At 37.5% G+C, this 15499-nt stretch overlaps 1 protein-coding gene across 6 annotated transcripts in view; it reads left to right on the top strand.

Moving 5' to 3' along the window:
* The window catches only part of LOC137004313 (cGMP-dependent 3',5'-cyclic phosphodiesterase), a 142105-nt gene that overhangs the window by 106439 nt on the left and 20167 nt on the right, over positions 1–15499 (top strand). For all 6 annotated transcript variants that reach the window (XM_067364532.1, XM_067364533.1, XM_067364537.1 and 3 more), the window contains 4 exons: positions 7868–7977; positions 8361–8416; positions 10175–10234; positions 15204–15351. In XM_067364532.1, coding sequence (XP_067220633.1) covers positions 7868–7977; positions 8361–8416; positions 10175–10234; positions 15204–15351 — 374 coding nt within the window. The remainder of the gene's footprint in view (positions 1–7867; positions 7978–8360; positions 8417–10174; positions 10235–15203; positions 15352–15499) is intronic.

Raw genomic sequence — 15499 nt, 5'->3', positions numbered from 1 at the left:
TTTTCGATAAAATACTATTTCCGTCTTTCTACTTCAAGATTCCATTGTGCCACTTGAGTTTGACTTTGTAATTACATGTATTTGTTAAATTTAGCAATTTTTGATAGAAAATTGTTCTAAACAATTCTACACCAATTTTTTTTGTGTACGTTTTTCAAGAAAATACTATTTACATCTTTTAAATTCAAAATTTAACTGTTACCTCAGTGTGTTTATGTTTTTTTTAGTGTGTTATTTGTAAAATTTTGCAATTTCTGAGTGAAAATGTTCCCCAAAAAATCTACACCAACTTTTTTTCAGTGTACATTTTTCGATAAAATACTATTTCAGTCTTTTTAATTCAACATTCCATTGTCACTTGAGTTTGACTTTGTAATCATTTGTTAAATTTAGCAATTTCTGAATGAAAATTGTTTCAAAGAAAATTCTACTCCAATTTTTAGTGTATGCTTTTCAAGAATATCTTATTTTCAGTCTTTCTACTTACAAATTCAATTGTCTTTTGATTTTCTTTGACATTATTTGAGAAAATGTTGCAATTTCTGAGCAAAAATTGTTTCAGAATCAATTCTACACTAATTTATTTTCAGTGTAGTTTTATTTTCAACATTTGCATCGATCAAGCGTTGAACCGACCTGCTAATTTCAACATAAAAATATTCAACAGCACATGAATTTCACTTCTAAAGAAGAAGGTTTTGTAAATCACCCGAGACTCGCTCAAGTGAGTCATTCAGAAATTCAATCTATAGATTTGAAACACCCTGAAATAGCGACCTGTAGTCAGTTACCGTGGTAACACTGTGAAAATGCCATGAATATTTGCACTTTACCACAGATAATCTGTCACGCTTCAACTGAACGGCATATCTGTATGGAAAAGAGTGAGGAACACGTGTGGAATTGCATTATTCGATGTGTTTGTGTGTTAATTCCCTTCAGAAGGAGTTTAAAAGAGCTCAGCAACAGATAAGAGTGTAGAAATGAAACTCTACATGCGTTCTATCATCTCAGGGATTTGTTTTATTCACACAATATCTGCTCATTATTCAGACCTCACACAGGCTTAATGTACTTGGCACTGAAACGCGTTTATTGTCGTGTGATAATAATGCGATTGAAACGAGGCGACACCTTTGATTGCAGTTATTTGTATTTGGTGTGCAGTAACATTCAGAGAGGAAAAACACATTTAACCCTCATTGATCAGTGTGTGTGTGTGTGTTATCATACAGAAAGAAAAGAGAAGCACAGAATAATAGAGACATGAGCATTTGAATGCCATTAGATGTGTGTTGTGTGCAGGTGTGCAGAGTAAAGCCATTTATCACTAACACAACGCTAGAACCGCTTTCATCAGACATTAGCATGAGAAAAAACACATTTACATGAAACCAGAGCGGAAACATGAAAGAGACAGACAGGTGAATCTGATGTCATGAACCAGCTCATCATCATTTGTCAATGATCGGAGGAGATATTAAAGCAGTATTTCGCTCACAAGTCATCATTTACTCGCATACTATTTCAAAGTTGAATTTCTTTCTTTCTTTGTCTCCAAAGTCAGATGTGGGGTTTTCCCGCATAACTTTCAGCAATAAAAATGTTGTCTGATGAACAGATGATGATGTACATTACTGTTAAACTGTGAAATATTATTCCAGTGTTTTCTATGTGAATATATAGTAAAGTGTAATTTATTCCTGTGATCAAAGCTGAATTTTCAGCATCATTACTCCAGTCTTCAGTGTCACATGATCCTTCAGAAATCATTCTGATATGATGATCTGCTGCTCAAGAAACATTTCTGATTATTATCAGTGTTGAAAACAGTCATATTTCTGTGGAAATTTTCTGTGGACTTTAAACAGTTAAGGTGTAACTCGTCTGTGTGGTTTGGTTTGGTTTGGTTTCATGACGTTTGTTTGTGTGTTTCCAGTAATTCTGATTTCCAGCAGCGCTCTATTGCAATTTTCCAAATAGGAAGTTGGACTTTTGCAGTCGAATGGAGCGCAGCTTAACTACCACCTGTCACTGATGGCAAAACAAGGTGCAAATCATGGTTTTACTGCACTGATGTGAGAGAATGAGTGTCAGCTGTTTACAAATGGACCAGCATTTCATTATAGAGAGAGATACACATGTGAATATTTGAACAAAATAAGAGAGATCATACAAAATGCATGTTATTTTTTGTTTAGTACTGTCCTGAGTAAGATATTTTATATAAAAGATTTTTGCATTTAGTTCACAAGACAAAACAATAGCTGAATTTATTAAAATATCCCCATTCATAAGTATGTGAAGCATTGATTCTCAATACTGTGTGTGGTTTCCTGATGATCCACGACTGTTTGTGTGTTTTGTGATGGTTGTTCATGAGTCTCTTGTTTGTCCTGAGCAGTTAAACTGAGCTCTGTTCTTCAGAAAAATCCTCCAGCTCCTGCAGATTCTTCAGTTTTCATGGATTTTTTGCATATTTGAACCCTTTCCAGCAGTGATTGTATGATTTTGAAATCTGTCTTCTCACACTGAGGACAACTGAGAGACTCAAACACAACTATTAAAAAAGGTTCAAACATTCACGGATGCTCCAGAAGGAAACACGATGATCTCAAAATCATACAGCCACTGATGGTGATGGTGTTGAACGATCTTCTGTTAGCTCTGGATTCAGGAAACTGTGCAATCCTTTTGGACCTCAGTGCAGCTTTTCACACCACTGATCATGCTATCTTGCTTGAACAGTTGAGTAAATATGTAGGAATTCAAGGTACTGCATTAAATTGGTTTAAATCCTATTTCTGTGATGGAACATTTTCAGTGTAGATTGGCAATTTCTCTTCCTCTTCTGTACCATTAGCTTGTGGCGTACTGCAGGGATCAATTCTGGGCCCGCTTTTGTTTTCACTCTATTTGCTCCCTTTAGGCTTGATTTTTCAGAAGAATAACATTCCCTATAATTTTTATGCAGATGATACTCAGGTGTACTTCCCTTTGAAACAGAGATAATTATGATGCTCTCGTGGAAGTAATATGCTGGTTGGCAGCCAATTTTTTAACTCTAAATGACTCAAAAACTGAAATTGAATAATTCAGATGCAAAAGCCTCTAAGTGCCGTCTGAAATTTCCTTCTAAAATGAGCATTTTTATCAAGCTCGTATGTTTGTGTTCAGTTATTTCACTTCAATGGCAATGAATATGACCTATTAACTGCCATTAAAGTGAAAGTACTGAACCTAAACATGCGATCTTGATAAAAATGCTCATTTTAGAAGGAAATTTCAGACGGCACTTAGAGGCTTTGGACCACCAGCTGCTGTTACACAGATAAATAACCAATTGGGTCCTTTATCTGTGAATTCCCATCCTTATGCAAAAACATTGGGGGTGATTTTTGATAACAGCCTTAAATTTGACAAACAAATAAATTCAGTGGTGAAGAATAGCTTTTACCATCTTAGATCCATCGCTAAATTGAAACCGTTTTTAACAGTCAAGGACTTGGAGACAGTAATCCATGCTTTCATATCCTCCAGGCTGGATTACTGTAACTCACTATACCCAGGTGTGGCTAAATCTTCTCTGTCCCACCTGCAACCCGTACAAAACGCTGCCGCCAGGCTTCTTACTGGAACCAGAAAGAGGGAACATATCTCGCCTGGCTAGGCTTCACTTCTTTGGCTGCCGGTTAAATATTTTGTGAAATTTAAAGCTTTATTGTATGTGTATAAGGGGTTAAATGGCCAGGCTCCACAATATATTACTGATCTCCTCCTCCACCGACAATGTTCTAGGCCCTTAAGTAAATTGTACTTAATTTGTCTTCCAGGAAACATGAAAGTATCTTCTGTTACTTCCAAAGGGCAGTACTCAATGAAAAAAAAAGATATTTATATGAAATAAGAAAAACTTGGACATCTTCATCCTGTTCAAAAGTTTTCACCCTCGACTCTTAATGCATCGTGTTTCCTTCTGGAGCATCCGTGAATGTTTGAACCTTTTTTAATAGTTGTGTTTGTTCCTCAGTGTGAAAAGATGAATCTCAAAATCATTCAGTCGCTGCTGGAAAGGGTTCAAATATCAAAAATGCTTGAAAACTGCAGAATCTGCAGGATCTGGAGGATTTTTCTGAAGAACAGAGCTCAGATTAACTGCTCAGGACAAACAAGAGACTCATGAACAACCATCACAAAACACACAAACAGTCGTGGATCATCAGGAAACCACACACAGTATTGAGAATCAATGCTTCACATACTTATGAATGGGGATATTTTAATAAATTCAGCTATTGTTTTGTCTCATGAACTAAATGCAAACATCTTTTATGTGAAATATCTTACTCAGGACAGTACTAAATAAAAAATAACATGCATTTTGTATGATCTCTCTTATTTTGTTAAAATTATTCACATTTTCACAGATTCTGCAAGTAGTTCACATACTTTTTCTTGCAACTGTATATAGATATATATATAATTAGAGGTCGCATTAGACTTTTAATAACTTTTGTTTTTGTAAGGTTAGTGTTGGGGGACATTACACCTAGGGAATATCCCCATAGAACATGGAAACCCAACATGTGTGTGTGTGTGTGTGTTTGTGTCTAATCACACATCTATGTTGTCATGGGAACTGGCGTGGAGCAGGACTTTGCTATGTGGGTGAGAAAAACTCTGGGTCATCTCTCTCTCTCTCTCCTGAAGAATGTTCCGGAAATCTGGAAAACTGCAGAGCAGTCGGACACACGTGATGACAGATTGCTACACACACACAGTTCTGTCCAGTATGAAACTGTATTTGATACTGAAGGAGAAACAATCAGTCTTTTGCATTGAGTGTGTGTGAGTGAGTGTGTTTGTGAAGTGAATTGACGTGAAGGTAACCCATACTCTGAATTTGTCTCATCCAAGTTAGTGCACACACATTAGGAGCAGTGAGTGGTGAACACACGCACACACACACACACACACACACACACACACACACACACCTGGGCAGCCATTTGAGCGTTTAGGGGTTTGGTGTATTTCTCAAGGGCACCTCACTCGTTTCCTGCCTAGACTCTCTAACCATCATTAGGACACACACCGGCTATAGGTGGAGCGGAGAGAGAGTTCATTCAATGGATGGGGATTATTAGGAGGCCATGATTGGTAAAAAAGGAATGCAATAATTTACAAATCTCGTCATATTCACAATAGAATATAGATAACATATCAAATGTTGAAAGTGAGACATTTTGAAATGTCATGCCAAATATTGGCTCATTTTGGATTTCATGAGAGCTACACATTCCCAAAAAAGTTGGGACAGGTAGCAATAAGAGGCCGGAAAAGTTAAATGTACATATAAGGAACAGCTGGAGGACCAATTTGCAACTTATTAGGTCAATTGGCAACATGATTGGGTATAAAAAGAGCCTCTCAGAGTGGCAGTGTCTCTCAGAAGTCAAGATGGGCAGAGGATCACCAATTCCCCCAATGCTGCGGCCAAAAATAGTGGAGCAATATCAGACAGGAGTTTCTCAGAGAAAAATTGCAAAGAGTTTGAAGTTATCATCATCTACAGTGCATAATATCATCTGGATGAATAGAATCTGGAACAATCTCTGTGCGTAAGGGTCAAGGCCGGAAAACCATACTGGATCCCGTGATCTTCGGGCCCTTAGACGGCACTGCATCACATACAGGAATGCTACTGGAATGGAAATCACAACATGGGCTCAGGAATACTTCCAGAAAACATTGTCGGTGAACACAATCCACCGTGCCATTCGCCGTTGCCGGCTAAAACTCTATAGGTCAAAAAAGAAGCCATATCTAAACATGATCCAGAAGCGCAGGCGTTTTCTCTGGGCCAATGCTCATTTAAAATGGACTGTGGCAAAGTGGAAAACTGTTCTGTGGTCCGACGAATCAAAATTTGAAGTTCTTTTTGGAAAACTGGGACGCCATTTCATCCGGACTAAAGAGGACAAGGACAACCCAAGTTGTTATCAGCGCTCAGTTCAGAAGCTGCATCTCTGATGGTATGGGCTTGCATGAGTGTGTGTGGCATGGGCAGCTTACACATCTGGAAAGGCACCATCAATGCTGAAAGGTATATCCAAGTTCTAGAACAACATATGCTCCCATCCAGACGTCGTCTCTTTCAGGGATCCTTGCATTTTCCAACATGACAATGCCAGACCACATACTGCATCAATTACAACATCACGGCTGTGTAGAAGAAGGATCCGGGTACTGAAACGGCCAGCCTGCAGTCCAGATCTTTCACCCATAGAAAACATTTGGTGCATCATAAAGAGGAAGATGCGACAAAGAAGACCTAAGACAGTTGAGCAACTAGAAGCCTGTACTAGACAAGAATGGGACAACATTCCTATTCCTAAACTTGAGCAACTTGTCTCCTCAGTCCCCAGACGTTTGCAGACTGTTATAAAAAGAAGAGGGGATGCCACACAGTGGTAAACATGGCCTTGTCCCAACTTTTTTGAGATGTGTTGATGCCATGAAATTTAAAATCAACTTATTTTTCCCTTAAAATGATACATTTTCTCAGTTTAAACATTTGATATGTCATCTATGCTGTATTCTGAATAAAATATTGAAATTTGAAACTTCCACATCATTGTATTCTGTTTTTATTCACAGTTTGTACAGTGTCCCAACTTTTTTGGAATCAGGTTTGTAGTTTAAAGTTTTAGATAACGAATGGTTTACAGTACGTCACATGACAGAAGTGAAGGTTGTTTCATGTTGATTGTAACGAAGATGCTCTTGAGGAACACGCTCGAGTGTGTGTCTGTTCAGTCTTTTAGGAATCCCGTCTCCGTGTTTAAAGGTCTGTTCCGCGGCTCTGTCCCGTTTGATGTGGTCAGGGCGAAATCGGAGCGCTTTGATTGTAAGATTAGACGTCACACACCTTTATGAGACTTCAAACAGATGTCCTAAGAGAGAGAGAGAGAGACACAACAAAAGCAGTAGCATCTCTCGACGTCCTCGCCAAAGATCTGAACACACACACACACACACACACAGAGAATGAGTGGAAAAACTCTTTTAAATGGTCTGGCAGCGGTCAGCCTGTAATCAGACTTCTGGACCTTTAGCTTCTCAACACAAACTTCAGTTTGAGGCCAGAGACGAGAGAGAGAGAGAGACACAGACAGACAGGGTGCAAATTGGTTTTCACCAGCTGAATAGCTCTGGCTGTAAAGCAGCAGTGCATGATGGGATACCCGCCAGCGTGGAGCTGTGCTTGCTTTCTTTGTAAAGCCCTTTAAAGTGGAACAGATCAACCTTTCCCTCTTTTACTGATTCTTTCTCGCTGATCCGTTCTTTAATTCCCTGCAGAGGCCGTGTTGAGAATCCGTACTGCGACAACACTGAACGGGCTCATTTCTCCAACAAAACACCTCATCGTCGTGATTTAGGTCACATGAGTGAGTCAGTTCATTCCAGTGGCCTGATTCACTGATTCAAACGATTAACGAATCAATATTGTTTCTTTTCTTCTATGCATTATGCAGTTCATTAACATTTTGCAACAATGCAATATTGCATATTAATACAAATAATGAGTGAAGAAGGAGATTGTTACTGCCGGTTCATTCACTGCACTGGAGATCAAGGTCAAGTTGAGAAGATACTGCATATTTGGATGAATGTAACTTTTCCAGAGTTATTTTAGTGTTCGTTTAAGTCAGGAACTGATGTTTGGCTTTTGTGCAATTAAATGTTTATTCGTTCTGATGATTATGATTTCACGGCTGCTGCTCCGGGTCTTAACCTGATGTTTACCAGCGTGAAATGAGCTCAAGCGCTGAAATGATTCTCATTGATCGTGTTTGTGTTTCAGAGACGCGGTTAACCAGCAGAAGAGACTCCAGTGCTCCGGTCTGCCGCCATCAGAACTACACGAGAAACACACGAGCGCACTGACCGCACCGCTGCCGCCTGATAAACGAGGTGTGTGTGTGTGTGTGAACAAGTGAACCTGATTGCACACAGTGGCATTAAAGCGAAGAGATGATATGATAATGAAAGTTTTATAAAGTGAGAAATTTTCATTTACACTGCTGAACTTTTAGCCCACTTTCATCAGATTTTCATATTTTTTCTTTAAACTCTTTCCTTGTTCCCATGGTGACTATCGCTATGTAGTACTATTTTTACAGGGTAACAATAGTGTGAGTGAGTGTGTGAGTGTATGTGTGTATATATATTTGTACAATTACATACATTAACACTATACAAAGTAAATATAAAGAATAAATAAAATGTATATGCTATAATTTTGGGATTATTGATTATTGGTAACTTGTATTGTCACTCTTTGTCTCTGTCTTTAGTGCTCATCATACCGTTAGTGGACCGTGATGAAGCCAAGGTTATCTCTCTGATTCTGGTGAGTTCTGTCTCTCTCGCTGTAGTTTCAGACACAATAGTGCTGTGATTGGCCTGTCTCGCCTCTTCAGCACTGAACGGATGAATCCTGAGTTCAGACGGATGGATGTCAGGGTTTTTTTGCGTGTGGAAATTTGTAATAGCTCGTTATTTTTAACGAGTTGCCTAATGTTGCGGCTTTACAGGCGACATTAGTCCAATTAAAGTGTTTATTTCTAATTGAGTAATAAAACTTTATAATTTTATGAGATTTTTGAGTGCAGGGGAGACGCTTTATTGCAGCGTCTGTGACGCGTAATAAAAGAGCCGGTTGTGACGGATTGTATCAGATCAAGGACGCATTTATAGATTCTTGAGAGACTGACCAGTTTACTAGTGAAACGCAACAAACCAGGTAATGTGTTTGAGCTTCTAATAGAAAAACCATTTTTTTCTGCTAAATGCATGAATGTAAATGTAAATTCATCCCATCACTGCATACAATTCTCCACCTTTAATAATATATTTCAAGATTATAACTGTCAAAAACATTCTAACAGGGAAAATTCCTTGTTTGAGTTCGTTTTCAATATTGATGTTATACAAGCAAGAATGCACAAATATTTTTCACAAACATCAATGCGCTTGCAAATATGACATTGATTTTATACAACAGTTCACCAAACAAAAAGGTAATATTAAGTTTAAACACAGTTATTGTTTTTTCTATTTTGCAATGAAATAATAGTTAGAACAAAAGCCACAGCAGAGCTGTTGTGTGTCTCCAGTTTCATTGGTGAACGAATCTGAGGCTTTGAATGAATCGGTAGAGTCAATGATTCAATGACTCATTCATAAATACAGTCACTTGCTTCATTACTGAATGAATGAATGAATGACTCACTCATTAAGACAGTCATTTGCTGCCACCTACTGGAGCTTTTAGTTTAATATTTAAAAGTGTCACTTCATTTTTACCATATTTCATATTTCTCTATTGAACTTTTTTCATTTAAAACATTATCTCATAATGTTATTTATGCCATTGTAACTGCATTCATGCCACCTAATTTATTTGATCAAAAATACAGTAAAATTGTGATATATTATTCCAATATAAATCAGCTGTTTTCTATGTGAATATATAGTAAAGTGTAATTTATTCCTGTGATCAAAGCTGAATTTTCAGCATCATTACTCCAGTCTTCAGTGTCACATGATCCTTCAGAAATCATTCTGATATGATGATTTGATGATCAAGAAACATTTATGATTATTATCAATGTTGAAAACAGCTTCATTTTTTTGTGGAAACCGTCACACATTTTATTTTTCAGCATTCATTGATGAATAGAAAGTGTGAAAGAACAGCTTTTATTTAAAATAGAAATATTCTGTAACATTATAAATGTCTTTACTGTCACTTTTGATCAATTTAATGCGTCCTTGATGAATAAAAGTATTTATTTCTTTTAAAAAGGATCTAACTGAATGTTCGATTTTTCTTTTTATTTCTGTCCTTTAGTGTCAGCACTATTAGATCAGCAGCTGTGTCTCATGGGAAGTGTGTGTGTTGAGTGTCTCTCTGGGACTCTTGCAGACGGACTCAGGGATCAAAGGTCACAGTGTGACCCCTAAAGCAAATGGAGCATATCCCCAGAGGACGAGTGTGTGTGTGTGTGTGTGTGTGAGCGCTGGCAGAAATAGAGCAGGTCTTTTGCTGAGGGAAGTAATGGATTGTGTGATTTATTTGACACAGTGTCTGTCACTCTCTCAACAGCTCTGCAGTAAACTACTGACTGAACAAGACGAACAAAACCTGAACATCCTGGAAAAACACGTAAGACACAACACACACCTCACACTCATCCCAGAGCGAAACACACAGCCACAGAGAACGTAAACACATCTTGTAATATTAGCTCTTTCTACCATATAGAAATTTACAATAGTACCACAGTTATTGTTACTACTTTAAAATTTTCATTTTTTAAATTGATTTTTTTTCTCAATGATAATTTTTTATTTATTTTTATATTTATTTATTTTTTATTTATTTATTTTTATTTATTTTTTATATTAATTATTTTTTAATTTATTTATTTATTTTATTTTATTTATTTTTTCCCCAAAAATAAGAATAGCACTCTCTAAAAATACAGAAATTTACCATAGTACCCGTTATTTTTACTACTGTAAAATTAGCATTTTATTTATTTATTTTTAATTATATTATTTATTTGTTATTTTTTGTAATTTCATTATTTTATTTTATTTTATTTTATTTTATATTTTGTTTTATTTCCCCCCCTTAAATAATAATATTAACCCCATAGTTAAATTTACTATAGTATCACAATAATTTTTACTATAAGAAAATATATATATTTTTATTAATTTGTTTATTTTTTCAAATAGATTTCCATCCCCCCGGTGCGTATAGATCCATAAGAACGAATCATTTCATTTCAAACTCTTACTATAGTATTTTGGTGGAAACCGTGGTATATTCCTGTAAGGGCTCTTTCATCCTCATGTTTCTCTCTGTGGAGTCAAAAGCCAAACTTCCTCCATCTCCTCAGGTTTTATTTGAGGTGATAAGGGTCCAAAAGCTTTCATCATACCATCATCATCATTATCATCATCAGAACACACACACACACACACACACACACTCCACAGAGCTTTGATTCTGTTGATTAGAGAAGCAATTTAACATCAGACGCTTTAAAAGCATCTTCTGAACAAGAGAGCAAACAAATAGCGAATGAAAGGAAAGAGTCGTGGAATAAAGAGAAAGAAACAGCAGCAGTAGATTTGTTGAATAGAAGTTCATTCTGTTTTTGATGTGATATTCTCTTGTACTGTACATTATAATGTACAGTCGTGGTCTTGTCTTCTGATTGGTCAATCCAGTGTCTTCAATAAAGTGAAGATAGCAGAACAAACACCCGTTAGATGTCACTCTCATATTCACTCGTTCTTTATCTGCTCTGGTAATCAAACGTCTGACATGTTTCAGTGAGACGGAAGAACAGAAGCAGAGGAAAGAAAGAGAGACCGTCGTCCTCCATTAGCTGTGTTTGCCCTCGTAATGTTCGCAAAAGTGTGTGTATGTCGAGTCTGGATCAGAAAACATAATGAACATGACAGAGAGAGAGAGAGAAAATAAAACAGAATAGAGGCGAACTGAACAGGCAATAAATCTGAAGGCCATTTACAAACGGTCATAGTTATTTGCCCTTTTATGAAAATAGATATGAAGATCAGAAAAAGGGATTGCGATCCAATTTCTGTCATAAGAGATCAAAGGACTGAGATGAGAAAAGGAAATGTCGTTCATCCCTCGGTTTGTGCTCTGAGCTGGTTGAAGTCGATATGAATTAAAATTGAAGAAAAAACATGTTTGTATTCATAACGTTGCATTAAAATGTATTAACTTGCTCCACATGTGCGCAATATAATCAATATGCATAATGTCAATCAAGTAGTGTTTATATTCGTTGTTTTATATCATTGTACACATATAAGCTTATTGTGTTTAAATAGATAGATAGATAGAACGATAGATAGATAGAAAGAACGATAGAACGATAGATAGACAGATAGACAGACAGACAGATGGATAGATAGATAGATAGATAGATAGATAGATAGATAGATAGATAGATAGATAGATAGATAGATAGATAGATAGATAGATAGATAGATAGAAAGAACGATAGATAGATAGATAGATAGATAGATAGATAGATAGATAGATAGATAGATAGATAGATAGATAGATAGATAGAAAGAACGATAGATAGACAGATAGACAGACAGATGGATAGATAGATAGATAGATAGATAGATAGATAGATAGATAGATAGATAGATAGATAGATAGATAGATAGATAGATAGATAGATAGATAGAACGATAGATAGATAGATAGATAGATAGATAGATAGATAGATAGATAGATAGATAGATAGATAGATAGATAGATAGATAGATAGATAGAAAGAACGATAGATAGACAGATAGACAGACAGATGGATAGATAGATAGATAGATAGATAGATAGATAGATAGATAGATAGATAGATAGATAGATAGATAGATAGATAGATAGATAGATAGATAGATAGATAGATACATACATACATACATACATACATACATACATACATACATACATACATACATACATACATACATACATACATACAGTGGGTATGGAAAGTATTCAGACCCCCTTACATTTTTCACTCTTTGTTATATTGCAGCCATTTGCTAAAATCATTTAATTTCATTTTTTTTTTCCTCATTAATGTACACACAGCACCCCATATTGACAGAAAAACACAGAATTGTTGACATTTTTGCAGATTTATTAAAAAAGAAAAACTTAAATATCACATGATCCTAAGTATTCAGACGCTTTGCTGTGACACTCATATATTTAACTCAGGTGCTGTCCATTTCTTCTGATCATCCTTGAGATGGTTCTACACCTTCATTTGAGTCCAGCTGTGTTTGATTATACTGATTGGACTTGATTAGGAAAGCCACACACCTGTCTATATAAGACCTTACAGCTCACAGTGCATGTCAGAGCAAATGAGAATCATGAGGTCAAAGGAACTGCCTGAAGAGCTCAGAGACAGAATTGTGGCAAGGCACAGATCTGGCCAAGGTTACAAAAACATTTCTGCTGCACTTAAGGTTCCTAAGAGCACAGTGGCCTCCATAATCCTTAAATGGAAGATGTTTGCGACAACCAGAACCCTTCCTAGAGCTGGCCGTCCGGCCAAACTGAGCTATCGGGGGAGAAGAGCCTTGGAGAGAGAAGTAAAGAAGAACCCAAAGATCACTGTGGCTGAGCTCCAGAGATGCAGTTGGGAGATGGGAGAAAGTTGTAGAAAGTCACCCATCACTGCAGCCCTCCACCAGTCGGGGCTTTATGGCAGAGTGGCCCGACAGAAGCCTCTCCTCAGTGCAAGACACATGAAAGCCCGCATGGAGTTTGCCAAGATGAGAGAAATAAGATTCTCTGGTCTGATGAGACCAAGATAAAACTTTTTGGCCTTAATTCTAAGCGGTATGTGTGGAGAAAACCAGGCACTGCTCATCAGCTGTCCAATACAGTCCCAACAGTGAAGCATGGTGGTGGCAGCATCATGCTGTGGGGGTGTTTTTCAGCTGCAGGGACAGGACGACTGGTTGCAATCGAGGGAAAGATGAATTTGGCCAAGTACAGGGATATCCTGGACGAAAACCTTCTCCAGAGTGCTCAGGACCTCAGACTGGGCCGAAGGTTTACCTTCCAACAAGACAATGACCCTAAGCACACAGCTAAAATAACGAAGGAGTGGCTTCACAACAACTCTGTGACTGTTCTTGAATGGCCCAGCCAGAGCCCTGACTTAAACCCAATTGAGCATCTCTGGAGAGACCTAAAAATGGCTGTCCACCAACGTTTACCATCCAACCTGACAGAACTGGAGAGGATCTGCAAGAAGGAATGGCAGAGGATCCTCAAATCCAGGTGTGAAAAACTTGTTGCATCTTTCACAAAAAGACTCATGGCTGTATTAGATCAAAAGGTGCTTCTACTAAATACTGAGCAAAGGGTCTGAATACTTAGGACCATGTGATATTTCAGTTTTTCTTTTTTGATAAATCTGCAAAAATCACAACAATTCTGTGTTTTTCTGTCAATATGGGGAGCTGTGTGTACATTAATGAGGAAAGAAATGATTTTAGCAAATGGCTGCAATATAACAAAGAGTGAAAAATTTAAGGTGGTCTGAATACTTAGCATCAGATAGATAGATAGATAGATAGATAGATAGATAGATAGATAGATAGATAGATAGATAGATAGATAGATAGATAGATAGATAGATGCACCATACACCATGCTGTCAGTCACCAACAAAAACAAACTGAATAAAATAACATACATAGCTTCAAAAATAATACACTCCCCTACACCCAACATCACAGAACTCAATGACAGAGCAATAGCCCGCCTTGCCCAAACCATAATAATAGTCCCAGAGCACCCCCTCAACTTCCACTTCACTCTCCTGCCCTCCGGGCGCAGGTACAGGACCCCGACATGGAGAAGGGCTCGCTTCAAAAAGAGCTTTGTACCATCTGCGATTTCAATCCTTAACAGGCTACAAAGCTGAACAACACTTTTTTGTGTTTTTGTGTGTAGATCTAGATAGATAGATAGATAGATAGATAGATAATTTATGTTTTGTTTCTGGAATATTGAGCCTAAAGGAAGCATGTTGAGGGAAAACAAAAGAGGGCAAAGAATAGATCCCTGTGGAACACCACAATGGATAGGTGCAGAGGGTGAAGGGAATGATTCAGTAATATTTACAGAGAAAGTATGAGGTGAACCACTGTCAAGATATGCCCTGATCTCCAACAACACACTCGATCATTTCAGAAGAACATCATGATCAATGGTGTCAAATGCGGCACTCAAATCTAAAAGCATCAGGATAGCAGAAGACCCAGAATCAATGGACAGCAGAAGGTCATTTATAACCTTCAGCAATGCAGCGCTCTTAAACCAGATTGAAACAAAATATTAAATGGTATCCAGGTATGAAGTAAACTGTAAGAGTGCAACTTTTTCCAAAACCTTTGAAATGAGGGAGTTTAGAGGTAGGCTGGTAGTTGTCATGTGCAGTGGGGTCAGGATGAGCTTCTTTCAATCGCATGTTTAAAACTTTCTGGAAATACCCCGATTATTTAAATTTATATTGAGTGTGTATGTGTGTGTGTGTGTATGTGTCCATCAGCTCACCGTGGCGTGTAAGCGAGTGAGAGATGTGCAGAGATGCTCCAAACGGCCACATGGGCAATCCCACAATGCACCAGCGGAGCCCAAACCCAGCCCACAGCCGGAGGACTACAGAGAACTCGACCGCAAGATCTTACAGCTGTGTGGTAAAAACACGTCTGTCTTACTGTAGCATTGAAGCGCTGTGAAATAATCGAGTTTGATATTGCATGTGACATAATGTTCATTTCAGAACACAAGAATCCTTGATTAACTTTATAGCCTATAGCAACCACCCAGACCTGACGTGAGTTT

This window comes from Chanodichthys erythropterus, chromosome 17, assembly GCF_024489055.1.
Source record: "Chanodichthys erythropterus isolate Z2021 chromosome 17, ASM2448905v1, whole genome shotgun sequence".
NCBI classification, from domain to species: domain Eukaryota; kingdom Metazoa; phylum Chordata; class Actinopteri; order Cypriniformes; family Xenocyprididae; genus Chanodichthys; species Chanodichthys erythropterus.
This window is presented reverse-complemented; position numbering and strand designations above follow the sequence as displayed.